This window comes from Cercospora kikuchii (genome assembly GCF_019650295.1).
Source record: "Cercospora kikuchii DNA, contig_00002, whole genome shotgun sequence".
Lineage (NCBI taxonomy): Eukaryota > Fungi > Ascomycota > Dothideomycetes > Mycosphaerellales > Mycosphaerellaceae > Cercospora > Cercospora kikuchii.
The window spans coordinates 257336-283786 of record NW_025408583.1 but is presented as its reverse complement, the minus strand read 5'-3'; the positions used below and the strand labels follow the sequence as shown (position 1 = coordinate 283786).

Here is a 26451-nt window from a genome sequence, read left to right as displayed (position 1 = left end):
TATCTACAGCGAGCAGACTATCCGGTCCTAGCAGGAATCGAGAACGCATATGGTCTACCTGCAGTCGTCACATGCAACATGCTGCATTCGGAGCAGTTGAGAGATGTATTATAGCTAGTCTTCTCGCGCTTGAGTTGAGCCCTAGTAGATGCTAGAGATGTACGGGTTTCAGGAACCAGTTGGTAGTGTCAGAGTTGAAGTTTCGAGTCTACACGATGGTCTTCTCTAGCTTTTCTACTGCGTCTCGAGGAAGAGTCCTATATCGTAGTCTGTGAGGAGTGATCTCGAGATGAAACGTCCACGACTTTTGCGAGCAAGACTCGAGGCGGCGTTCACGCGTCTTCCTGCCTCTATGCACTAAATCAGAGTCTCCATCTGCAGAATCATGTCAAACATTCATTTCTTTTTGCATGTGATTAGTAGACATTGGTTGATATTGTGTCGCACCGCGATGTTGCGAGACCGGATTGCAGGACAAGCGCGACTGTACCATCCGTCACTGCCTTCTTCCCCGAGGCGACAAGTGCAGCAAGACCACGACCAGCGCAGATCTGCAGCAACACATCAAGCGCAAGTGACTTCACTTTTGGATCCTGGACTCGTAATCTGAGGAACTTTGCATGCCACATGACTACAGCAACATGTCAAACCAGTCATCCGACCTCGCGTCACGATATCATCCGGCAATATGGATGGTCGCCGGACTGACCATAGCCTATACTTCGTACCGGCTCCTCGAGTCTTACACCAGCCTACAATCAACCGACTTACGAAGAAGTAACGCAGTACACCGACCACGAAGGAACCGCCAAGAGGGCCACGTAGACTGGGAATCGCCTTCGCCAGGCGCGCCTCTGGGAACCATATTGATCCGGAAGGACGACGAGACTCTGGCTATCAACTTAGCGAACACCCGACTTCCATCCGCTGACATGCTGCGGCGCATGTATGGATCTGGCAGCGAGTCAATCCGCCGAGAAATGCAAAGTCTGGCTTTGGATATGATCCTTTCGAATTGCTTTGCCTCCATAGACGATGCGGAAAGCAGAGCAAGGTTGAGCAATTTTGGTCTAGACGAGGTTCTAGCCGCTCTGAGAAGTAGGGATGGGGAAGCGATCTTGCAGTCCAGCTACAGCATCCCGCAGATCATGCACCTCGACACTGTTACCAGGGCCCAAGTAGAGCGCGCCATACATACGCTTTTGACCTCGGACCCTTGGTTTACTGCCAACGCTTCTGGATCTGACGATGACGTGGGTGATCCAGCAGAGACAGAAGATTGGGAGGTGGATAAGAACGAGCCGAGTCAAGGATTGCGAGGTCTGCTGTACTACATCGCGGAGAACGAAGCGAAGCGGAAAGCCTATGAGCACCGGGGGATCGGATGCGAAGAATGTGGCGAACTACCCATACGCGGCGTGCGATGGCATTGCCTGAACTGTCCGGACTTCGATCTATGCTCATCCTGCGAAACCCACTCGAGACATCCAAAGACTCATGTGTTCGCCAAGATCAAGATTCCAGTTCCAGTCCTGTCACAACCGACACAAGAAATCAAGCTGTGGTATCCGGGTGATCCAAGAAAGATCCATGCTTCTCTTGACGCGAATCTAAGGAAGAAATTATGTCAGGAATATGACTACGAGGAGCCACAGCTCGATGCACTTTACGACCAGTTCACCTGCTTAGCCAATGTTCCTTGGGAAAGAGACCCCACCAGAGTCAAAGCTGGAATGGACAGACGAGCCTTCAACAGAGCCATGACTTCCGAGCGCTGGCCCGCTGGCCTGGCCACAAACGCGATGTTCGATCGCATGTTCGCCTTCTACGATACAGACAATAATGGTATCATTGGTCTCGAAGAGTTTGTGGATGGCATGGCGTATCTGAGAGGACCTAAGCGTTTCGCCTCCTTGCGAAGAACAATACAAGGCTACGATCTTGATGGTGATGGTTACGTGGATCGGAAAGACTTTCTGAGGATTCTTCGTTCGAAGCACATCATACAGAAACAGCTGATCAGCGACCAGGTTGATTTTTTGGAATCGGAGCGAATTTTGATGAGCCAGGACGTTCTGCGCTCAAATCAGCCCATTAGCTCTCTTTTCGCGGATGAGCAGATCCCGCCAGGAGAGACTAGGCTTCCAGGTGGCAAACGACCAGATGCGTTTGGTGACATGCAGCCATTGCCAGGAACCAAAACGATTCTCGACGAGCATGACCCTTTTGTGCGGAAGCGACCGCCTCGTGAGCGGCTACGAGCAACCTTGTCTAGATTCGAAGAGTTATTGAACGAAAACGACATGTCCCAGCAGGACAATGATGGATCTGAAGAAGACACTGGCGTGCGCGAAATCCTCCCTGATGCCGACGATGATATAGAAGATCCCTACTTACAGGACATCCTCTGGCAGATCACAGAGAATGGTTTCAATGAACTACTCGATCCCCTGTTTCGGACTCGGGAGCTAAATGATCAAGAAATTGTCGACACTCGTGCTGAGAGGAAGCAGTGGGCGTCTGAAATCGAAGATGCGATAGCAGTAGAGGCGCGCTCTCGTCAGAAGGAAATGGAAGCGCTTGAAGCCAGTAAAGCTTCAAAAGGAAGCACGAACGAGACATCGTCAGAGCAGAGGGCACCAGAATTGCCCGAACGTGCTCAGCCAGAAACTTTCAGCGACGGTATTGTGCCCACAGACTGGGCCAGCCTGTCGAGACGCGAAGCTGAGATCGCGGACGCACCGCTAGATGAACTGCTGAACAATCTCGGCTATGGCTTACGTGACGACGATGCTACTACGACTGGTGGTGATGTGGCAGACTCAGATCCTCGCATCGCAGATTCTGGTAGCTCGACAATCTGGAATGGCAGACATGCCGGTCGAGCCACATCTCCACTCAAGACAGCCATCGCCGCCAACGACGACACGCCTTCTAATGATCCAACTCTCCCTCAGAATCGACCGAGCGCCGAGTCCGTCGGAGGCAGTGGCGAGATTTCTGCGCCAGCGAAAGCACCCTCAAAGTCTCGACTGAACAAGCTCGCTCAATTGAATGACTTGGAACGAGAAATGGAGGAGCGGGGAGGACCTGGCAGGCTGGCGTACGATGAGGTCGAACACATCGTCATCGCGGATGAGAAGCATGAGTTGAGAGGTCTGGTGAAAAGTTGGTTGGAATGGGCCAGCTTTTGATCCCACAAGTCCTGGAATACTGGCGAGCATGCTCAGATGCCAAGCCTCGGAGCTATTTGTCTTTGGACTGTGCTGAACAGCACTGAAATGTCAGGACTTCAGAGGCAATGTTAGCATAGTGTATGAATGGAGAAAGGATATCATGACTTCTGGAGCCATAATTCTCATTACTCTTCTGGTTACCTGAACAGCGAGCAACCTCTCCCTACCCTTGCCAGGTACCTGCAGGCAAGATATCAAGATTCATGCCGGACCCAATGAACATGCAGCCAAAGCACTTATTACTCGCTCCCACAACTCTCGAGGTTTCCCTTTCACGTGTCAATACAGTGATCATCGACCTCGCATGAAAATCACAAAACTTTGCCGTCTCCCACAAATTCTTCTCACGATTGACTTCGACAACCTTACGTACAAAAGCGTGGGATTTCCCGCAGGTGTATGTATGCCACTGACTCGCACATACCTTTTTCGTGCCATAGACTCGGTATGGCAATGCAAATGCACGTAGACGAAGCGCTTAGCTCGGTAATCTACATACTGGCTTTACGGACTTTTGCTGTGGGTGTAGGAGCGAGTCATTCGCAAATACTGTATGCGTGATAGACTCGGGAGCGAAGAATGCAAGTAGACGAGCGCTTAGCTCGTTAGAAAGGCTTGATGGTCATTGGAATTGGTGCCTGAGGCACACATCACCTGAGATGAAATCCTACTTACTATACTTGTATGCAAGAGTATGGAGAAGGACGGGACCCTGACTTTTAGGAAGCGAACTTTTGAACGATGTCTGGATTTGGTGATAGGACCGTGTCGCAGTACATCAATCTCCGAGGCGATGTGACACTCGCTGATGAACTGCATGTGAAAGTACCTATTCGTTGCAGAATCTGTCCGTTCCTGTCCCATTCGAACCAAAATTTTGCGTGACATTGCAGAACAGAGAAAATCCAATCGCCCGAATTTCAGCACACAACACCGAGGCAGAATGCAAGTATTCCAACTGCCGCGAAAATGCACAAGCAGCAAAATCCTGCGACGCAGGAACACAGAGCGTAGCGTACAGTACTTTGTCGCATCAGTGCTCGAGCCCAAAGCTCGCTACCATCCCCATGGAGCCACTAACCCGCTCACTCACACAAAACGGGCCTACAGAGCGCCCCAACGTTGGACATAGTGGCGATTGATGGAGAAAAGTCATGGATTCTTCCGGCCTAGCCACCACAGGGCGTACGAACTACTCCAGATCCCCCAAAGGTCCCCTGGCAGCCTTGAAGAACACCGTTCATAGACCATGATCATTAGTCTCGAGACCGACAAGAACAATGCCTGGCAATTTGCAATCGATACCGGCTTCTGTGATCGCCTCATGGCCTCCGCCGAACTACGATGATCCCGAGCGGAGGGCGTGGATGCCGGTCTTTGGAGGAATCCTGCAGGGTGTCACGACAGTGTTATTTACGACGAGGTTGGGTTTGAGAGCTGGCGGACAGGCTGGAGGATTCGGACTCGACGATGTGAGCCGAGAGTGTCGAACATGAGACAGAACGCTGCTGACCTCGCAAGGCGCTTCTCGTACCAGCATTCCTAGCAGGCACCGTTTTTACGGCCTTCTGCCTGCTGGCTTCGGAGTCGTATGGCATGGACCGCCACATCTGGGACGTGAGACCAGATCGATTCGAGAAGATCGTTCTCGCGGGATGGGCAGCGCAGTTGGCTTTCCTCGTCAGTACCTGCAGCACGAAGATATCAGTGCTACTCTTCTATCGAAGACTCACTGAAGGAAGTTGCCATAAAATCTGGAAGGTAAGCAAAAGATCGGCGAACGCTGACTCGCAGCTAATTGTTAGCAGTATCTTATCATTGGCGCCATTGCTTTCACTGCATCGTACTGCATCGCATTGGTGCTAGCACTCATCTTCAACTGCTCCCCAACAGATGCATACTGGAAATCTTACGACCCCAAATACTCCGCAAACTACCACTGCACAGACACGAAAGTGCTGAACCCACTCTCCGGGGCCTTGAGCATCCTCAGCGATGTGTACTCTGTGCTCCTTCCAATGGCAATCATGGCCAAGCTCAAAGCCACGAGGCGACAGAAAATCGCGCTCAACGTCGTCTTCAGTTTCGGATTTCTGGTAGTGGGCGCAGGAGTCGCGCGGACATACTACCTCGAACGCTTGGGCACGCACTGGGATATCACTTGGCTGGGCTTCGATGTCCTGGTCTGGTCGCAGCTAGAACTTCAATTGGCCATCATCTGCGCAAGTGCACCGGCGCTCCGAGTCCTGTTCCGGCGATATTTGAGCAGTTCGATGACACGAGCCATGATCACGTCGAAGCTCAGCTCAGGCAGGAATGCTCCCCAGCAACAACATTCACCGCCAGATGACACGGAAGCCATCATCAGTTATTCCTCGAAACAATGCAGGCGATCGATGGAACACAGTAATGTTGGGGCGGCCGCGTTGAAGAAGAAGGATGTCGAGGCGAGCGTGAAGAGCATCGATGACATGGATGATACCTGTTTCCCCATCAATGCGCGTTCCTCAACGACATCAAATGTGCCAGTGCAGACGCCTGAAGCGTTCGAGACTTTTGTGTTAGAGAACCTGCAAGAGCAACGGAGGCACTTCATACGTTGAAGGGTGGAGCAGCTCTTGTTGTTGCTGCCGCCGCTGCGCGTCCATCATCACGATCGAGGAGGATGCGTCAACCAGGTAATGGGATATGTATTAGCCAACGGCGATGTGTTCTGCATCGGTCAGCCCGCGAGGACATGTCCATGGTACCGAGCCACACGCACCCCTCTTCAGCCATGCACACATGCATCGCTTCGCATGCAAGCAAGCAAGCGACTCATACGCACATCTCATGTCATGCTTATGACCAGACATTGCGCGGATCAGTCGTTACGTCCCTCTCTGTCTCAAGAATACGACAGTGCATACGATATTGCTGGGCTGTCGGCTGCTCCGGCGGTTGACGTACATAAATGTGGCTTGTTCGAAACGGTGCGTTGCATGCAGGCTGATGAGGCTCCGTCAGCTCCGGAACAGGCTCCAGGCCAGGAACGCGTATTTCTGGCGCATGAGGATGATGGAGCCGACATGATATTCGAATCTCGACCCTTTGACGATGATGTGAGGATGCTGCCGTGTCCCACGTTCGAGGACTACTGTGGTACCTGCGTGAGACACGTGGGATGGCGTAGTGGCGGAGTAGAGTAGAAGTGAAAAAGGGTGCAAGAGCAGAGCATCCGGTAAGTGGTTGCGATTGGACGGCCGGAAGGTCCGCCCGAATTGACGGTCTCTTTGCACGGCCACCGTTCAATTTGCACCAAGTCAAAGCATGCAGTGAGATGCGGCACTTTTGGCATGCACAAATGCACACCATCATGATTACATGAGAGCTCCTGACCAGCAACAGCATGACCAAGTGTGATTGAGTTCAAGTCGAGCCCACGCGGGAGGGCCAGCTGAAGAGGCCACAGGCAGCTGTGGAGAAAATAGACTTTCGCCTCATTACATTAGCTTGTTCGGCAGTGGGGTGATTGTCGCTGTGTGTGTGGACTGTGGACTGCACGGCTACGAGCGGCGCAAGGCAGACAAAACTCTCATGCACTCCCCTCTTCACGTGAAGAAGCCTCCATTCTGCTTCTGCTGCTTCTGAAGTCCTAGGAATGTCTCTTCGTCGTGCCCCGGGATCACTTGACCTCTCGTCTGGCGTTCGATCTGCTTGAGTCGGCAGGTGCTGCGGAACCAGGCAGGATGATCGCGGGCGAGCCAACCTTGGGGAATGCCGTCCCGCCACTGGAGAAGAGATCGTTAGCATGGATGAGGTTGAAGGAAGTACGGAACCGGACAAGGAACATACGTTCTCGATGACGTGGCAGTGGTCGCTGATGAAGAGGAAAGTGCCGCTGTCGGGCATGTTGATTTGCATCCCGATCAAGCCGTCCGTGTGGCCCGGTAGGTGGTGAAGTGTGATACCTCTATTGAGCGTTAGTGTATGCTGGTTGTCTGTAAGGTGTGGGTCGATCTCACTGGCAGAAGTCCAACGTTCTCTCATCGAACGTCTTCCAATTGCTGCTGACCTTTAGCAGAGCGAAGCACAAGGAGAAGCTCCTGGATGTACGACTCACAGATCCAGTCTTAAGTAATGCTTCAGATACACGCCCACATCGGCTCCCGTAGCGACAGACCAGAATGCCGAACGCAATTCAAGATCATGCACCCATATTTCGATGTCCTTCCTGTCGAGGAACAAATCCAGACCGCCTGCGTGATCGAGGTGAAGATGTCCAATGATGATCTTCTTCACATCTTCCAGTTTGTGCCCTGTCGCTTCAATCGCGGCGTCGAGCTCGTGGTGCGATTCGTACTTGACTCGAGTAAAGACGTCGGAAAGCTGAGGTCCCCAGACAGTAGGATAGTCCTTTCCGCACCCTGTACAACACCGAAAGCTTTCAATATGTCATTCCGTTGCCAACGTGTCTCGAGTGCTCTATCTCACACACGGCCAAGGACGAGGGAAAAGAGGTTCCTTACCTGTTTCCCACAAAATCACACCTTCGATGGGATGATCAATCAGGATGCAGTACATGGGCAGTTGTCTCCGTTTGTTCACAAATGGCTGATCTTTCGTGCTGTGCAAGCTGGTGTTCCCGCCTCGTACAACGAAGCCTTCATCGCACTCCAACCATCCGACTTCCAGTAGCCAGAACTTGGTACCCTTTGGGCAAACATTGGAGACGTGGTTCGGGACGGCACCTTCGTCTATTTGTCGTTGAATTGCAGTCGCCATGGTTGATGGTATTGCGGTGGTGACTCCGACCCCGACAGAGGTGCGTATGTGTTGCAGCAGGTGTTGCAAATGTCGTATCTGCAGGCTTCCGCCCTGCTGTGACTGCAGTCCAACTCAACCATTATCTATTACTCTTTGCGACACATCACCTCGCAGACCTTCCCTGCTGCCCTTCATGCTACAGCATGCGCATTGAGGGGATTGTGCGGGGAGCTCCAGGGTGGTGACAGGGAGTTGATAGGACGTCGACCCCATGAACATCGATGTTCCCAATGCATACTCGCGGGCTTACGGAGTGTCCCAATCGTGCTGCGTTGGTCTGAATGCAGCAGTCGAGCACGCGAGCATGTGAGTAGCCGATGGTCGCCATTCCGACCTGGTTGTCGGCAGCTGCTCCGCGCGTCTCGCCTCTTGACTACTGTGTGCGTCGCGTGCGGTCGTCGTCGCGTGATGTGCAACGGGGCAAACGAGTCAGATGCACGGTCGCCGGCTCACGGCCACGCGAGCCGATGCCACACTGCGCCCGTGGGGGTGGGACCCAGAACACGATTCAAACCACCAGCAGCAACCGTTTCTGCTGTCGACATCGAGGATCCTGGAGAATGTGACGAGCCAGTCACAGGCCCGCGGCTGACCCAAGAGATCTGCTAGTCGCGGATGAGATGCATCGACGCATGGGCGCATCGCTGCGTGTGCTGCAGGAGTGCTCCGACGGCCTGGTCTGCACGCTCGGCCGTTGCACAGCTGGCAGCACACTGCGCGCGAGATTTGGGCAGACCGAGTCCTGTACACGGACACCCGTGCGAAAGTGACTGATCTCCTCCACGCTGGACGTGTCTGGCCGCCTCCCCATGTGTCAGTGGCCACTCGCGACCTGCTATTTGTGGTTGCCAATTCTGACTACAGACCAACAGCTCCACATCATGGCTGCGCAACAGGCAACTCCGCGTGGGATGCGAAAAAAGTATCGGCCGGCCTCACGACACAATTCGGCGGCTGACGCTTCTCCTCACCATGCTGTCCGAAGTGCCCGTCCGTCACGCGGTGACGCTGGCGGCTGTGTTAAATAGGACCGACCCACTGGCCTCGCGACAATGGCCCATCACGTTGCCACGCCTAGCGGTTTGCTGGGACTCGACCTATCATCCTTCCCGCATACGATGCGTAGCACCTGTGCTTGACAAGTCATATTCACTGCTCCAAGCCGGCCGACTTTGTGCTTGTACTCCCTCCTCGCACGCCCTTTCGATATCTTGCTTCTCGATCATATCCGCGCTTCTTCCTTCCCTCCCATAAGAGGCCTTCTCCATCCTTCTGTTCCTTCAAGACCACCCACCTGGGGCACCTGACACCATGTCTCCTCTCATCATGGATCAGTATCGATCGACCTCAGCCACTCAGTCAAGACGCCTTCGATCAAAAAACTATGCCCTGACTTGGGCAGGACCGGACGATGCTCCGAGCATTGTTGCCATTGAGTTCGATGCTTTCAAGGGCGAGAAGACCAACCACATCCTGTCATATCGCGATTTCACTCAACCAGCACATCGCCAGCGAGCACTTCTCATGTACCAGAATGCCATGACCGGCTCCGATGGCATTCGCAGGCGCAAGAAGTCTGCTTCAGCTCGCCGGGTTGAGCGAAGACCCAACACTGATGTCGTGCGTTTTCGAAAAGTGACAGATGTGGAGAACAAGTTGATCATCTCGTGGGCAAAGACGGAGATCAAGACTTACACCGAGGATGAGCTGGCCAGCCCGGCGGACAGCGGGCACGAAGGGGAGGCAGTGATGAACCGGGAATGGTTCGCACTGAACGAGAAGCTGAAGAGGGATTATATGGGTACCCAGAAGCATTGTTGTATGTTGCTTGTCTTCCCTTTCGGCATACCTCTTCACTAACACATTTTCCAGACATTAGCATGCTCGCCACTTCGCCCGCGTATCAGCACAACGGTGCAGGCACAATGTTGCTGGAAGACATCCTCCGAGAAGCCGACGATGCGGGCATCGAATGCTATCTCGAGGCCACCGACACCGCCAAGCCGCTCTACGAACGCCACGGCTTCGAAACGGTCAACGTACTGGAGTTCGACCCCTCTCATTACGGGGTTCTTGGGTTCCGTGTCGAACGCCAAACGATCATGATACGCGGTGCCTTGGACCCCATCACGAAACAGCGAAAGCCTGTCCGAAGCTGGCATGAGGCGACTGGCCGTGAGGGCTCGCCTTCCCCTTCGCCAAGTTCCTCGTCCGAGAACAGCGAGAATGAGGGCGGTGCTTGATGCGATGGCGAAGACTGCAATACACGGAACATGGCGTTGTTGGATGAGCTTGGCCTCCTTGAGTGGCTGGCCAGTTGGGGGCTTGGCGTTGTGAGAGAAAAGATTGCATTGCATCGGTCGTGGTGGCGGTGGTTTGTTCAATGGTCTAAGGAATATTGTTTGTTGTTTATGGTATCTACCAGGAGTTCAAAAGCGGGTACAGGAGTAAAAAGACGGACAATATTGATAATCTCTTCTGGGGTTCTCAGCGAGGGAGTGGGTGGGCACGGGTGGGCAACGCGAAAAGCAGCGATGGGATAAAATGTCTAGTATCTTTGGATAGTTGCTGGCATCAATCGAGCGTATTGTTTCAAATTGGTCTGCCGGTCTCCGGTCATGATGTTGGCAGTGGCAGATTGTGGTTGGGCTTGTGATGAGGCTAAGTGGATCTTGAAGGAGTACGATGTTCTGCCGGTCAATGCGCCTGATTCTTGACTGAGAGGTAGTCAATCGGGACTCTACTCCACAGGTCCTTGCTAATGCCTATGTGATATCAGAAGACGAGCAGGCCGAAGTTCGCGAATTTGAACTGGTGCAGCAAAAGTATGCTTGAACGCTCCGCCTCGTGTTCTGTACATTAAGTCCTCAATAGCTGCCCAACTAATCCTTCGGACTGACTTACGTGACAACTTCGCTCGATGCCATTGATTCAATCTGAAGGGAGATGCGCGATGCGAGATGCAGTCGAAGCCAGAAGAGCGAGGGCGGGGACACGAGACGAGCAAGGAGAGCCCCACGAAGCTTTGACGCAAAAGCGCGCTATCACGTGCCGTGACTTTGCGATAGCACATGCACGTCATAAAATCTGAGACTTTAAACATTCGAGGTCGACGAGCTTTCTTACCACTCCCAGCACTCGCCTGCCTTTCGCCAAAAATGTCTCTCCAAACCTCCGCAGGCCCAATCAACGCCGAAGATGCCGACAACTTCGAGGAAATCGAGAAGCAGTTCGCTGTCAAAGGTAAGTCAGCCCCTCCACTCAAACCAACAAGAAAACCCAATTCCTCCAGCAAGCACTAACATCTTCTTCTTTCTTCCTCTAAGTGGTCGAACACATGTCAACATACTGGTCCATCCTCGAAAAACTCCCCGGCTCCAAACTCCGGCTGACAAAATACGACGACGAAATCCTCGAGCACTTCAACAAAGAATTTCCCGACTTTGACCTCAAAGCTACGATTAACGAGGATGATATGAAGAGCAAAGAGGGGAAAGAGAAATGGAGAAATTTCATCAATGCGTATGAGAAGAAGATTGAGGATTATAATTTTGGGGCTATGGTTAGGGCGAATCCGGCGTTTGAGTATGATGAGAAGGGGACGATATTTGGTGAGTGGGCAGATTTGATCTGGTATATACGAGTGTGTGGGTTGCTGATATGGTTTCTAGCTGTTCGCATGCAGTTCTATGCGATTGAGATTGCGAGGAATCGGGCTGGGTTGAATGACTGGATTTATGAGAAGGCTAAGGCTAGCAAGTCATGAGGCTGCATAACAAGATAGGCGGGCTCCTGCGTCCAGCGGACACATCTTTCGCTAGGTCAGCTTGCGGCGCAGGATTCTTGATGGGAGATACTCACGGCCGCGCTTGGATCCTCTCGCCTTTCGACCGCTTGGAGCAGAAATCAGAAGGTGCCGCGGAAGATGTCGAGTACATCTTTGTAGACCTTGACAGCCGGAGGACACATTTTGGGCAATGCGACGAGCCAAATCATCTGCAAAATGGTAGGTGAGGTGGATATACCCTCAGGCGCGCAAGGGGCGCAATAGATAGAGCACATTGCATTGTTCGGTGTGCGCGGGTGAAGAACAATCGTAAGCACATTCTTTCTCCCGGCTTCGTGCACACCTCACCAAACCAGCAAAATTCTCGCCTCAAACGGTGAAAGGTCCGTGCAGATCGAGTGCCACTTCGAACAAACAGCGTTGAAAGCTTTACTTGGGTATAGGAAATTCTAGCTTTACACATGGCACTACTTCCGCATCGACCAGGTCAATGGCCACCGAAGAACCGCGCCAATCAAAGGAACGCCGGCGGAAAGGCTCGACAAACAGCGATGCCAGATCGATAGCAGAGAGCGAAGTCTCAAATGCCAACACTATCGAAGAAACTCCAACGAAACCGGCACCATGGCGCTCGTTGCTCGCCTTCTCGACCAAGCGCAACCTCCCGATCTTCATCACGGGCATCATCGTCTCGATTCTAGCAGGTGCTGCCGGACCAGCGCAAACTCTCATTGTCGGCGAACTTTTTGATGGCTTTACTTTGCTCGCCAGCGGACAAGCTACTACCGATGAGTTCATGAAGCGCGAGTCGAAGTACATCGTCTACGTTACTGTAATCGCAGCTGCGAGCTGGTTGTTGCACTCCCTCGAATTTATGCTCTGGCTTGCTTTTGGAGAACTACAGGCGGCATGTGCTCGCGATCGGCTGTTCCATGGTCTAATGGCCAAAGAGACGGAGTGGTATGATATGCGGAAGAACGGGATTGGTGCGCAGTTGCCTCGAATGCAGGCGCAGATTCGCGAATTGCAACTCGCTTCTGCCCAGCCGTTGGGATCACTTTTTGCGCTGGCGTCAACGGGTATCTTGTCTTTGGTGCAGGCTTTTGTCAAGTCGCCAAAGCTGACAATGGTCACGCTCGCTTCGACGCCTGTCATTCTTAGGCTCGCAGTTTTGGCTGGCAAGCCGATGCAGGTGAACCTTGTCAAGATGCAGGACAAGCTCACTGAAGCTCAGAAATATACCACGAGTGCTTTCACTGCTATCGAGACAGTCAAGTGCTTCAACGGACAAGAAATTGAAGCAGTGAAGTACAAAGGCATCATCGATCAGGCGGCCATATTCTATGCCTGGGTTGCGCACGGTAGTGCACTGCAGATGGCGCTGGTTGTCATGCTTTCTGTTTCCATGTTCGTCCAAGGCTTCTACTACGGAGGTGTGCTGATTGCCAAAGGCGAGATCACGTCTGGCGATGTGGTAACCACTTTCTTCTCAGCTGTGGGCGCTTTTCAAGCTATCCAAGGTATCTTGCCTCAGATGATCGTTCTGGAGAAAGGCCGGGCAGCGGGTTCCACATTGCGCGCCATCATTGCACAAATCGAAACGAAGTCGAAGTCGGAGGCTGCACTAGAGACCGTGACACCCACGGCATGTGTTGGCAATATCGAGGTCAAGAACTTGACGTTTGCATATCCTTCTCGACCAGATGTGCCAGCTGTACAGGATATTACCTTATATATCCAAGGCGGAGACGTTTCGTTCCTGATTGGTAGAAGTGGCTCAGGCAAAAGTACGATCAGCCAGCTGCTCATGCGCTTCTATAACGCGCCACCGGGAACCATCATTGTTGATGGTGTCCCACTGGAAAGGCTCGATACCCAGTGGCTTCGCTCGAACGTGACGCTTGTTGAGCAGACCAGTATGCTTTTCAACGATACTGTGTTCCTGAACATTGCGTTTGGACGGAAAGATCACGAGGATGTGACGAAGGCAGAAGTAATGGAGGCAGTACAATTCGCACTCCTGCAGTTGATGATATCGGACATGCCAGATGGTCTCGAGACCATGGTAGGAACGAAAGGAGGCGCCATGTCTGGGGGCCAGCGGCAACGTATGGCACTGGCCAGAGCAAGACTCAGAGACACTCCTATTCTGATCTTGGACGAGTCGACTAGTGCTCTTGATCACATTACCAGAACTTTGGTCATGGAAGCACTTCGAAACTGGCGCAAAGGCAAGACTACGATTATCATTACGCATGATATCACGCAGATCCTGTCAGATGATTATGTTTACATGCTTGAGGCTGGCAAAGTCGTGCAAGAGGGCTATCGCAGGCAATTGGAGACTACAGAGGGCACTCCTTTCCAGGCCTTCCTCGCAGAAGACGAAGTCAACGCTGTCCAGTCACCACTTGATATCAAAGATCTCGACTTCAATGAGCGCGACTCCTGGACTTCAGACATCTCATCGGAGTATTCGCCTCGGCCGTTGCCCCAGAACACGGCGGCTTACTTTGATCCTCTGGATGCTGAGCTCACAGCCACTGAGAAGAAGCGGCAATCCAAGCTGCCAAATGTGTTCCAGGAAGGAAGTCCTATGCCGATCATGAGGGCCCCCAACCAGCATGGTGTTAACTCGCCATTCGCTTCACCGTTTATGCGCGTGACCTCAAACTTCTCGCCTGTGGACATGGTGAATATTACCTGGAATCGTGCCTCGCCAATGGAGCCCGCGAAAGATCCTGCTCAAAGCGAAGATGCTGGCGACAAGAGAGCATCACTGGCGTGGGAGAAGTTCCTCGATCAGACTGGAAAGCTCGCAGTAGACTTGAGACGAGCACGACCTGGTGTGACTCGGAAACGTCGGCCGCTTGAGGATATTGAGGAGATTCCGCTCACCGGTCCGGATGAAGCGCTTGCTGCGCTGCAGGGGCAAACTGCGGCGCAACAAGAAGCTGCAAACAATACTTACAAAGTCATTTTTGGTACAGTATGGCCTGGTATCGATGCGAAGGGAAGACTTTGGTTGATCATCGGCTTTTGGGGCGCAACCGTACATGCTGTCGGGACACCAGTTTTCTCCTGGATTTTGTCCAAGTTGCTCGCTACCTACGCAGTACCTGGAGGACAGAAATCGAAACAGCTGGCGTACTCGATGGCAATTCTTGGCGTCGCCGTTATCGATGCTGTCCACACATATGCTTACAGATTCTTGCTGGAAGTGGTTGGCGAGTGGTGGGTAGATGGGATCCGCAATAAAGCCTATGAACGCATTCTCGATCAAGACAGAGAATTCTTTGCAAAGAAAGAGAATAGCATCCCGATTTTGGCGGAGAGTCTGGACCGCAACGCAGAAGAAATGCGGAATCTGGTCGCTCGTTTCGCTGCTCTCGCGTACGTCGCTCTGATCATGACGACCGTTTCGATCACCTGGGCTCTTATCTCACAATGGAAGGTCACACTCATTGCGCTGACACTCGCACCATACATCTTTGGCGTTACGAAAATGTTCGCAAGGGTAGCAGAGACTTGGGAAAGTCGGAGTAACGATGCATCAGACAAAGCTTCAGCGATCTTTACGGAAACATTTACCAGTATCAAGACGGTACGCGCTCTGACTCTGGAGGATCACTTCCTCGAAAAGTACACCGATGCCACTAATCAGGCTCTCGTCGTTGGTTTCAAGCGGTCGTTCTACGCCGGCTTCTTCTTTGGACTTTCCGACTCGGCAGGAAACTTCGCAACAGCCCTCATCTTCTACGTAGGCGCCAAAATCGCAACCGAAGGCGCCGACATCAACGACATCATAACCGTCTTCGCCATGCTGATCTTCTGCATCGTTAATGTAAGCGCCATTCTGGAATACATTCCCCAGATGGCCTCCTCCAAAGACACAGCCGCCCGGCTCCTCCGCTTCGCCAAACTCCCCAAAGACTCCCACGAACACCTTGGTAACACCCGCATAACCACAGTCGGCGACATCGTCCTCGACAACCTCAAGTTCAGCTACCCTTCCCGCCCCGACCAAACCATCCTCAAGAACATCAACCTTCGCCTCCAACCCGGCACAACAACCGCCATAGTCGGCGGCTCCGGGTCCGGTAAATCCACAATCGCAAACCTCCTCCTCGACCTCTACAGCACTTCCTCCCTCCCAGGAGGCAAACCCACAGACCTCACCTTCGGCTCCCGCTCAATCCAACACATCTCCACCCCTTCCCTCCGCAACATGATCGTCCCCGTATCCCAAACCCCAACCCTCTTCGCCGCAACCGTAGCCCAAAACATCGCCTACGGTCTCCCCGAAAGCCATCCCCTCAACAACGAAAATTCCATAACCTCCGCAGCAACCAAAGCCGGAATCCACGAATTCATTCTCTCCCTTCCACAAGCCTACTCCACCCCCATCGGCGAAGGCGGCCTCGGACTCTCAGGAGGCCAAGCACAACGCATCGCAATCGCTCGCGCTCTAATTCGTAACCCCTCAGTCCTAATCCTAGACGAAGCGACTTCAGCACTGGACATCGAAACCGCAAATCTCATACGTCAGACAATTCACAATTTGATCGAAACTTCAAGATCAGATCCTAGTCGTTCACAGCCTATGACGGTGATAATTATCACACATCATAAATCCATGATGGAAATTGCGGAGAAAGTCGTCGTGTTGGATGAGGGGAGGATAGTAGAGACTGGGACGTTTGCGGAGTTGAGTCGAAGGGAAGGAGGCGCGTTGAAGAATTTGTTGAGTGGAGGGGAGTGGATGGGGGAGGTTAGTAGTAGTAATACCAAGCGTGTGAGTAAACGGGTGAGTAGGCTGGCGAAGATGAGGTCGGGAATGCCGGTTTTGAAAGATGTAGATTGGGGAATGGAGAACAAGGGGAAAGAGAGAGCGAAGATATAAGAGTGTTTGACTTTCGTGTAGTCCATTTTCTTGTTTGCAAATAAAAATGTTCGTGTTTTGCATTTTCTCCGCCTAGCTCTGTGTGTCTGTGGTATCTCTCTTTCCTATCATTCCTTCCTATCTTTTCACAAGCACGTATCACAAAAGCCGGGAGGGCAACTCGCTGAATCGCTGCTGATGATTTGATGATGATGTTGATACATGAAATGCTGTTTTTGGAAATTCGAAGTTTCTTTTCTCATGCCCAGTTCAGTGTCGTAGCACATGGTGCGAGGGCGTGATGTGATGGTGAGCAGAAAGTTTGTGTGCCCAAGGTTGAACATATCACTGTCAGATCTTGCTCAAGGTCCTGACCGCTTCTGCTGCATCAGTATTGTTGCATTATCGATGAAGCCATCGACGATTTGCACGAAGGCCGACTCTCCACCCTGTAACAGCGGAGCCAGCTGCTTTCGAAGCGCGCCAGCATCGACTTCCAGCTCAAGCTCAAACTTGGGCGCAAGACCAACTTGATCTACCTTTGTCAGATCGATCTGATAGATGCCATTCAGATGTTTGTAGGAGAGTCGGTTCTTGACGCGTGCCGGCTGATTCGGTTTATCTGGTGTTGGAGCTTCAACCAGAGCTCCCGGGTCAAGATCTGCTCGCATCAAGTTACATTCCACATTCATCGTGATTCGTAGATCGTAGTCGGCGAGGGGATTGTATATGTGCAGATCTGCGACTTTGACCTTGATGATGCGAGCCTTGACTTGGCCCATGCGACCGCTCTTTGGACTGGACTCCGTTGTTGTGCGCATTTTGGGATCGCGCGGGAGGTGGCGTCGATGTATGGCTTCGGGCAGGGAATTCAGGCCGATCTTGGAGAGCCTCTCGAACGTGTCGGTCTCCTCCAAGTGCTCATATGATAGTTTCTGACGTCCTGGGTGAGTATGCGTATTTCGCACCTCTTTATTGAGGAAATCATTCATCGCCTTGTGCTCGTGCTTTTGAACGTGTCAGCAAATGATCAAGACTAGAGTTCCATCTATCGGAGCGAGACTGTTTGAAGCTCACCTGCTGCATCTCACTTTCAAAACTGCAGTTGACTTCGGCGTACTGCGGCGAGATGACAACCATATTTTGGACTGGCATTGCGAAACGTTGACCATTACCTTTATTGAATAATCGGCCGACTTTGGCTTCGATCTCAATCTGACCCTCTTTTGGGTCTTGAGCTACATCCTCGCATGCCAAAAGCTGTGAAACGAGCCAGTCCGTGACGGCTTTTGTGAGCGAAGGCATTGGGGTAGTCCACTGGATGGTCTTCTCCCAAGCACCGCCCATAAGTCTGCGCATGCGTAGCATGTCATGATCAATGGGCGGATTCTCCAGCCAAGGCGCTGCGAAGTTGACACCGGGGGCGCCTTGCTGGGGTGGTGGCTGTTTTTGGCCATTGGCTTGCGGGACCACTTGAGGTGGAGGGTTCGCGGGTGGTCGGTTTCCAGATTGCTGGGGTTGCGGACGAGGTTCCGGACCATTTGGCATGACACCTGCACAAGTTGTCAGTATTGCGGACCTACTTTTGGGCGCCACGTTTCGTACCTGGCATTCGGAGACGAGGGTTGGCAGGATGAAGACGCGCCCATACAGGCCGCTCTGTATACTTCCGCCGCCGCTCTCGCTTCACAGGAGGCTGTGATGATTCCGACTCGGCGGCTGACCGCTTGATTCCACGGTTGCTTGCATTTGGCGACGCTTGCAAGATGCCATTCTGCTGAGCAGGATCAGGCTTGATAGGCGTATGACGTTGATGTTCAGGTTGTTGATGCGAGGACATGTTCTGAGGAGGACTTGGTCGCGGTCCTGACTGTGATTCGTGTTGGGTGGGTGCAAGCAGATGGCTCATTCCCATTGGTCGCGGCTGATGCTGAAGTGCGGTTGCCGGAGCTTTGTTTGCATTCGACAAAGAATTGCTGGAAGCGGAAAACGCCGGAGAGTGCCCAGACACTTGTGTGTGGTTTTGTGGAACTCCGCTTACCGCACTGGCCTGATGGTAGTTCGCCGGTGATGGCTGCACGTGATTTTGTACTTCTGAAAACGACGCCGCGCTCGCCGTGGAGGGTTGCAGTGAATTCCTAGCGCTGTACGCCTCATGCTGGCTGCTGTGGCGCGACCCAAGTGAAGGTGGTCGCGGCGGCACCTTTGTCTTCGGGCTGACAGACTCACTTCGCCCGCGATCATCAATCACAGCTGTGTATTCACTTGCACTCCTGCGTGGCGACTGTCGAGGATGCGCGACTGGCGATTCAATCAAACTACCGATACTTGACTGATGTTGTGCGGGCGACCGCGCGACGTAGCCATTGGAGGCGCCCGAGACAGTTCTTTGGTGGAACGGGCTCGTGGCATCCATTCCATTCATGGCATGTCGAGGCACGTGTGTCGGAGGGCCCAGCGGAGTGCTCGGTTGCGAATGCTGGTGCTGGAAATGAGGTTGGTGCTGGGGTGGCGGGTGGCCCATCACTGCGCGAGGGCTCTGACGCATGGAGTGTGGCGTTTGACTGTGGTGGGAAGATGCTCCCGGGGACTGTGATGGATGGTGGGCGTACTGTGATGGCGATGGTTGCGCTCCGTATGGGTTGCCATAGCTCGCGGGTCTCCCGCCTGGGGTGGTTGACGGATATGCCTCGTACGGTCTGTACTGCTGCGGTGGCGGCCCCGCAGTAGCTGGACTCTGCAACGGCTGCTGTTGCTGCTGCTGTTGGTGTTGCTGAGGAAAGGGATACGAAGTCGAGCCCGGAGTCGAAGCTGAACCCGGAGTGCGCAACGGAGTCAAGCCTCTGCTGTGCGGTTGACTCGGCGGGCCAGATGAGCCCGGAGGCTGGCCATATATTGGGCCTTGCTGTTTTGCGTCGGTCCTGCCAGGCGGAGGAAATCCTGCGGCAGGATAGACTGCTGATGGCCCCGGCCCCGGGGCCCCATTGCTAACCGCAGAGGGCGGCGGCGCATGTTGTCCACCGCTCCTTCCTCCCGACAATGGCGGCGGTGCAGGAGGCGAGCCCTGCGACGCTTTCTTCTCCGGTGCCGGTCCATCATTCATCAACGAACGTAGATCCATCTCGTCCTCGCGCTGCGCCGCAGCTCCGATACAGCGTGTATGCCTCGATGCGCCGGCGCGTGAGAGTCTCGCTGCTCAGTGCGCGCTGCTCACAGCGCATTCCTCGATTCGCGCAACCGTTGTGGCCATGTGGGAGGCTCCAGAAGTACGCGCAGTCTGCGGAGGCCCGCTCGGGGGTCGCTCAGTACGGGCTTCGCGCGGGACTGCGCTTTCGATTCGGGAGTTATCGATGGGCAATTGCAAGGACATACGCCTGCAGAGGCGATATACGGCGATGGAGGAAATGGCGACAGCGACAGCAGGGCGCTACGGGGATGCGCAGAGGGATGGGTGGTCTCGTCGTGCCGCAATCCTGAACAGAAACGGACGACTTGGCGCGTGAGATGATCGTCTGTTGGAGCTGCCTTAACAGTTCGGGAGCCAGCACAGGCAGAGCACGGCGAGGAAGTATTGATATGTAGCGTGAGAGAACTGGAACAGCGGAGATCTAACGTGGTTCTGTAGAAACGTCGTGCAGACGAGCAGCGGGCGTGGACAAGAAATTATTACGACGTCGCGTCAGACGTCGTTCGGGCGGCGGACGTTTGCGCCAAGTGTCTGAGCTGTGCAGCGCTGGTGATGCAAGCGTGTTGACGCCTGCAGACTGAGGTGCGCATCAGCTGCTGCGGCATCACTGCTATCTCTGCTCTCCATCAGCGCGCCCGACACGACTCTTCTCTTTGCTGCTGCTGCTTGCATTACCACCGTCATCGACCGTGACCCCACCATTCGCACTGTCATTCTCGTCGCCGTCCACCTTGCCGACACCCTTGCAACCGCACATCATCCCCGGCGCGCCTGCCGCTAGTTCGACCTGCTCTGTCACCGAGCTCCATCTCCTTCGATAGCACACGACGTCCATCCATCAACCCTATCAGCGCTCACGTCGACTGCACGACACCGCGACCGAATCAACGCGCGCTCACGATGGTCGGCTTGACCTCTGCCGCCGGCCTGGTGGGCTTCCTGACCGAGCAGGATCAGGAACTGCAAGCGTTTGCGCTGGAACGCCTCAACGATGAGGTCGACAGCGTGTGGACTGAAGTCTCGGGTTCGATCGGTACAATGTAAGTTCTGGCACCTGAAGAGATGCTGTTCCGATAGCTTTGACGATGGCAGTGGAAAGTGGCGATGGCCAGTGGGGATGCCGAAGTGCTAACACAGTGTCCCAACAGAGAAGCACTCTACGAAGACGAGAACTTCAGCCACCGCGAACTCGCCGCTCTTGTCCTGTCAAAGGTGTACTACCAGCTTCAGGAATATGACGAGTCTATGGTCTTTGCACTGGGCGCTGGGAAGCTGTTTGACTGGAAGTCGCAGGACGCCGGCGAGTACGAGGAGACCATCGTCGCCAAATGCATCGACACATACATCTCGCTCTGCGCGCTTCACAATCCACCTACTCCTGCTTCAGCCACCGGCCGCCACGGCTCCGTAGATGCCGACAACGCCGCGACTGCATCCCCGACAACACCCTTCTCGCAAGCAGCCCTCCCATCCAAGTCCCTCCTTGCTCGTCAGGACGAGAAAGCATGGGATTCATCTGCACCCGGAGGAGGCAATGCTGGTGTTGCTGGTGCTCACCCACACCCGTTGACCTTGCCAAATCAGACAAAAAAGGCTCTGCAGAATGTTGTCAAGCGCATTTTCGAGAACTGCTACGAGAATGGTGCTTACAAGCAAGTGGTTGGAATTGCGGTTGAGGCCCGCAACATGGAGGTGCTGAGGGAAGCTATCCTGCGCTCCAGCAAGGCCGAGACTGGCAAGGGCAAGAGAGCCGCAGTGGGAGGCCAGACGGAGGATCTGATGGAATACGTGTTGGACATCTGCATGAATGTGGTTCAAGAGCGTGGGCTGCGGAACGAGATACTCAAGCTCATTCTTGACCTCCTGAATGAGATCCCAAGCCCGGATTACTTCGCCATCGCCCGCTGCGTGGTATACTTGAACCAACAATCAATGGCCTCGGACATGCTCCGGTCTTTGGTGCAGAAGGGTGACGGCAAGTCCTTGGCGATTGCATACCAGCTGTCTTTCGACCTGTACGAGAACGGCACACAAGAGTTCCTGCAAAAGGTCATGGACGAGCTGCCCGAAGAGGACGTCGACGAAAGCAAGCAGAACGGCGATGCAGTAAGACCTTCAACACCACACCCCAACCAAAACGAAGAGGCCACCGAATCCGATCAACTACTTTCCGAGCTCAATGATTCCGCTGGCGCGCCACAAACATCCACTGTCGTGACCTCGAGAACGCGGCCAAAGGACGACACGCAAAGCAAAGCATTCAAATCGATTCGAAGCATTTTACGCGGCACCACGAGTATCGAACTGAACATGGAGTTCCTCTACCGACAAGCACGCACGGACCGTGCGATTCTGAACAAGATTCGAGACTCGCTGGAAGCACGCAACAGCATTTTCCACACCTCCGTCACATTTGCTAATGCTTTCATGAACGCGGGCACCACGGTGGACAGCTTCTTCCGTGACAACCTCGAGTGGCTGGGCAAGGCTGTCAACTGGAGCAAATTCACCGCGACCGCTGCTCTCGGAGTCATCCATCGCGGCAACATCAATAATGGCCAAAAGCTGCTCGAACCATATCTTCCAAAAGAGAACGCTCAGACCAGCGCGGGGAGCACCTACAGCCAGGGTGGATCCCTTTATGCCCTAGGCCTGATATACACCAACCACGGTACCAACGTTCTTGATTACCTCCGGCGGCAGTTCAAGGCGACCCAAGAAGAGGTTGTACAGCATGGTGGTGCTCTGGGTCTTGGAACTGCTGGCATGGCTACCGGCTCTGAGGAGATCTACGAGGAGCTCAAGAACGTCTTATATGCCGACTCCGCCATTAATGGTGAGGCAGTCGGTCTGGCTATGGGACTTGTCATGCTTGGCACAGGCAATCTTCGCGCCCTCGATGACATGATCCAGTATGCACACGACACTCAGCACGAGAAGATTGTACGCGGTCTCGCTCTGGGCGTGGCTCTCATCATGTATGGCAGGCAAGAAGCTGCTGACGAGCTCATCTCAGGCCTGCTCGAGGACGCCGATCCGGCTCTCCGCTATGGCGGTATTATGACGATTGCGCTTGCGTATGCTGGCAGTGGCAGCAACAAGGCTGTGCGCAAGCTCCTACATGTTGCTGTCTCAGATGTCAGCGACGATGTGCGAAGAGTGGCAGTCATGAGTTTGGGCTTCGTGCTCTTCCGCAAGCCTGGCAGCGTGCCGAGAATGGTTGAGCTGCTGTCAGAGAGCTACAACCCGCATGTGCGGTACGGTGCCACCATGGCTCTTGGTATTGCGTGTGCAGGTACCGGCTTAGATGAAGCCATCGACCTGCTGGAGCCAATGATGAAGGACTCCGTCGACTTTGTACGACAAGGTGCCTACATCTCCATGGCCATGATTCTGGTTCAGCAAAACGATGTCATGAACCCTAAAGTCACCGCACTGCGGAAGCAACTGCAAAAGGCCATCGGCGACCGACATGAGGATGCCATGGCCAAGTTTGGTTGTGCTCTAGCACTCGGCATTATCGATGCTGGTGGACGAAACTGCACGATCGGACTGCAGACGCAAACTGGCAACCTCAACATGCCCGCCATTGTTGGAATGGCTGTATTTTTGCAATACTGGTACTGGTTCCCACTGACACATTTCCTTGCGCTCTCTTTCACACCTACGGCCATCATCGGTGTCGACTCGGATCTTGAGATCCCAAGCTTCAAGTTCCACAGCAACACAAGACCGAGCCAGTTCGACTACCCTCCTGAAGTCGAGGTCAAGACAGAAGAGGCTCCAGAGAAGGTCAAGACCGCTATCCTGTCCACAACAGTCCAAGCGAAGCGAAGAAAGGCGGCCAAGGACAAGCAAAACCGCCGCGAAAGCATGGACGTGGACCCAACACCGGAAACACCCAAGCCCGACGCAGATGCAGACAAGATGGACACCGATGATAATGTCATCGACACCAGCAAGATCGGCGAGGAAGGAGAGAAGGATACCAAGAAGAAGGTTGAGAAGGAGAAGGTGGGCTACGAGCTCGAAAACATGAGCCGTGTGCTACCAGGACAGATCAAGTACATCAGCTTCTCTTCCGAGGGCCGGTATCAGCCTGTCAAGAAGGTGAGTCCACTAACAATCCATGTTCGAAGTCTAATCACATGCTGACACCTGTTTAGCCTACTGGCGGAGTCGTCCTTCTCACGGATACGAAACCTGACGAATCGAAATCCCTTCTCGAGCTGAAGGCGAAGAAGAAGACTGCCGCTGCTGCTCCCGCGCCTGGCGCTGGCAATGCTTCATCATCAGCGCCTCGAGACACAAACATGGGTGGTTTTGAGGCTGCTCTTGCCAGTGCAGGTCTCACTGGTGCAGCTGCTGGCGCTGGTGTTCTCACTGCGGTCGACGAAGATGATGATGGGGAGGAGGCGCCCGTGCCGGATGCTTTCCAAGTTGACGAGGAGGAGGCGGAAGAGGATTAGGTGATGCTCTGGAATCTCTCTCCCTCGCCTGAGGGCTGAGCTTGCGGAGATCGGTGATGACGATGCCTGGTGGTATCTGATGATATGGATGAATCAATTGCCGCCTACCTTGCAGTAGTGGATCTGGGTCGTTCGCATGCGAGCAGCGATGTTGCTGTTATTGAGGATGGCGATGAAGCTCGGTTCACTCCATCGCCGCGAAACTTGTATTGCATTGTACTGTACAATGGAACATGGAACTACTGCATACTATCTGTGTTGTAGTGTAAGAAGAGGAGTGGAGTGGAGAGGAGTAAAGTGAAGTGGAGTGGAAATGTATAAATACATTTTATTCTCGAATGTGTGTTCCGGTCCATCAATGTTATGGCCTTGAAGTCTACGGGACCAGCTTTTTTTTTTTTTTTTTTTTTTTGACAGACGGTCTTGTGTGTATCGTCGGCGATCACTAGTTGCTATGTGAGATTACTTGCTGGCTTTAACGAGACTGTCTGAGTGTTCACTGTGGTTGTGAGATGCATTGAAACGCTTCACATTTCTTACTCTTGGACTGGCTATGCACTTGTTGGGAAGAAGTCATGCCGTAGCAGTCGAAGGGATACTCGACCCTCACGACGTATAGTTTGGGTTTCTGATGCAGTCACTGTCAAAGCCTGCTGGTGTTGTTCACTGACTCGCTCTTGCTCTTGCTGGCAGAACGTGGAAGGTGATGTTCCTGGGGGATTCATGTTAATTCTGTTGTGAAGTGTCATGCCATGTTGTGCATACTGTACTCTCTTTAGGATGAATCGGGAGTGTCAGTATTGTCATTGAGGCTGTGCTCAATACATGCCCTGAGTGTTTACTTTGTCCCGCACGCTGATCCGCGCGTAAGCCGTCAACCAGGTCTGCGATGTTAGGTGTACCGTTGTACGTATTACTCATCTGGGGTTTTCATCCAGACCGCACACATTTCTTCGATTGCGACATTTTTCCGGTATCTTTTGGGTGCGGTAGGGTTGGAATCTTCAGGATCGCTTGGTTTTTTGTGGAGGCAGGTCTCGAGACGAGTCGGTCTTGGATGGGAGTTGCACGATTCGGTGTCACGAGCGCTGGATGTTGGCGGGACGGCGTGGGGAGGTGCGGTCGAGCTCTGTCAGGTCTGTCATGTCTGTTATGCCGTGATGACAAAAGGTAACCGCTAGGTGTAGACACGTGTTGCGCGTCTGGCAATCTTGTCGTTCGCCTGCTGCAGTCGCGTTGCCATATCTGGATAACGAGATGAGAACAGAACGATTCTCTCCGTACACCTAACTCCATTGAGTATTGAAACTGCCATCTTTGCGTGAATACGACACACTGGAGCATGCTGCTCTCGAATGAGAATCTCGAGTTCTGGGGTTACCAGCAAATCGGATACTATATATCAGTTGGTCTAGGATGCTCGACCGAGTGCTGAACGGCGTATCCTGGAGGTCAGCCGCTTTCCGAACTGCCGAAGAACAACCCAGGTAAGCAAAAGGTCGAAAAGAAGCAGAAACGAGTCAAACGTCTCCAGTCTCAGGATAGGGCTGCCGGGTGAATGGGATTGACAGGCTAGGTTCGTCCAAGACAAGAAGAACGACTGCGAGGTTATTGAAGATCTCCACAGGCATATGTAGGGCCAAGACTACAATGTCCAGACTTGATGCTTGGCGGAGAGTTGTATGTCCGCCGCATTCGACGAGCATAGAGGTCTTGAGACTGGCTAGGGCTCAGAGTCGTGAAAGTTAGGTACGTCTTTGCTGAGCGACGTGTCATTGAGAATTTGCTGCAGGTCCTGCCAACTCAAAATGATTCGTGGTGCTTGTCCCGTGTAATCAGACACAAGAGGAGCAGTTCCTGTTTCAAGTGCTCTGCCCCGAGATCCCTGTCGACTTGTACGCGTATGGATGACAGCGACGAGATTCTTGACGCCGCGGCACGGCCGTTTGCGGACCCGACACCGGTGCACAGCATGAGAAGATGACAGTAGGCGTGACGGTTATATCCACGTGTCGCGGGGAGAGACGAAGATGGAAATAATGATCGGTCCGTGTTGCCGCAAGAGGTGGTGAAGGGAAGGAGTG

At 53.4% G+C, this 26451-nt stretch overlaps 8 protein-coding genes across 9 annotated transcripts; 6 read left to right on the top strand and 2 right to left on the bottom strand.

Annotated features, from left to right (window-relative positions):
- Positions 1 to 641: 641 nt before the first annotated feature.
- CKM354_000235600 (uncharacterized protein) lies at positions 642 to 3194 on the top strand (the record flags this gene model as incomplete). The annotated part of the gene is made up of 1 exon (XM_044797514.1): positions 642 to 3194. The coding sequence occupies one exon, from the start codon at positions 642 to 644 to the stop codon at positions 3192 to 3194; it is 2553 nt and encodes an 850-aa protein (XP_044653449.1).
- A 1322-nt stretch (positions 3195 to 4516) lies between these two features.
- On the top strand, positions 4517 to 5839 carry CKM354_000235500 (uncharacterized protein; the record flags this gene model as incomplete). Its single annotated transcript, XM_044797513.1, has 3 exons — positions 4517 to 4708; positions 4758 to 4997; positions 5045 to 5839. The coding sequence occupies 3 exons, from the start codon at positions 4517 to 4519 to the stop codon at positions 5837 to 5839; spliced, it is 1227 nt and encodes a 408-aa protein (XP_044653448.1).
- A 987-nt stretch (positions 5840 to 6826) lies between these two features.
- CKM354_000235400 (uncharacterized protein) lies at positions 6827 to 8000 on the bottom strand (the record flags this gene model as incomplete). The annotated part of the gene is made up of 5 exons (XM_044797512.1): positions 6827 to 7006; positions 7071 to 7188; positions 7241 to 7282; positions 7339 to 7642; positions 7745 to 8000. The coding sequence occupies 5 exons, from the start codon at positions 7998 to 8000 to the stop codon at positions 6827 to 6829; spliced, it is 900 nt and encodes a 299-aa protein (XP_044653447.1).
- A 1353-nt stretch (positions 8001 to 9353) lies between these two features.
- Positions 9354 to 10285, top strand: CKM354_000235300 (uncharacterized protein; the record flags this gene model as incomplete). Its single annotated transcript, XM_044797511.1, has 2 exons — positions 9354 to 9861; positions 9915 to 10285. 2 exons carry the CDS (start codon positions 9354 to 9356, stop codon positions 10283 to 10285), a joined length of 879 nt encoding a protein of 292 aa, XP_044653446.1.
- Positions 10286 to 11200: 915 nt separating this feature from the next.
- CKM354_000235200 (uncharacterized protein) lies at positions 11201 to 11808 on the top strand (the record flags this gene model as incomplete). The annotated part of the gene is made up of 3 exons (XM_044797510.1): positions 11201 to 11285; positions 11369 to 11653; positions 11714 to 11808. The coding sequence occupies 3 exons, from the start codon at positions 11201 to 11203 to the stop codon at positions 11806 to 11808; spliced, it is 465 nt and encodes a 154-aa protein (XP_044653445.1).
- A 511-nt stretch (positions 11809 to 12319) lies between these two features.
- Positions 12320 to 16732, top strand: CKM354_000235100 (uncharacterized protein; the record flags this gene model as incomplete). Its single annotated transcript, XM_044797509.1, has 1 exon — positions 12320 to 16732. The coding sequence occupies one exon, from the start codon at positions 12320 to 12322 to the stop codon at positions 16730 to 16732; it is 4413 nt and encodes a 1470-aa protein (XP_044653444.1).
- Positions 16733 to 17073: 341 nt separating this feature from the next.
- Positions 17074 to 19832, bottom strand: CKM354_000235000 (uncharacterized protein; the record flags this gene model as incomplete). Of its 2 annotated transcripts, XM_044797507.1 has the most annotated exons (4): positions 17074 to 17718; positions 17789 to 18264; positions 18317 to 18581; positions 18753 to 19832. In XM_044797507.1, the coding sequence occupies 4 exons, from the start codon at positions 19830 to 19832 to the stop codon at positions 17074 to 17076; spliced, it is 2466 nt and encodes an 821-aa protein (XP_044653442.1). The 2 variants fall into 2 exon arrangements, with proteins under 2 accessions (XP_044653442.1, XP_044653443.1); XM_044797508.1 differs by having other exon boundaries at positions 18317 to 19832.
- A 966-nt stretch (positions 19833 to 20798) lies between these two features.
- CKM354_000234900 (proteasome regulatory particle base subunit RPN2) lies at positions 20799 to 24367 on the top strand (the record flags this gene model as incomplete). Its single annotated transcript, XM_044797506.1, has 3 exons — positions 20799 to 20938; positions 21047 to 24008; positions 24065 to 24367. 3 exons carry the CDS (start codon positions 20799 to 20801, stop codon positions 24365 to 24367), a joined length of 3405 nt encoding a protein of 1134 aa, XP_044653441.1.
- Between the last annotated feature and the right edge of the window lie 2084 nt (positions 24368 to 26451).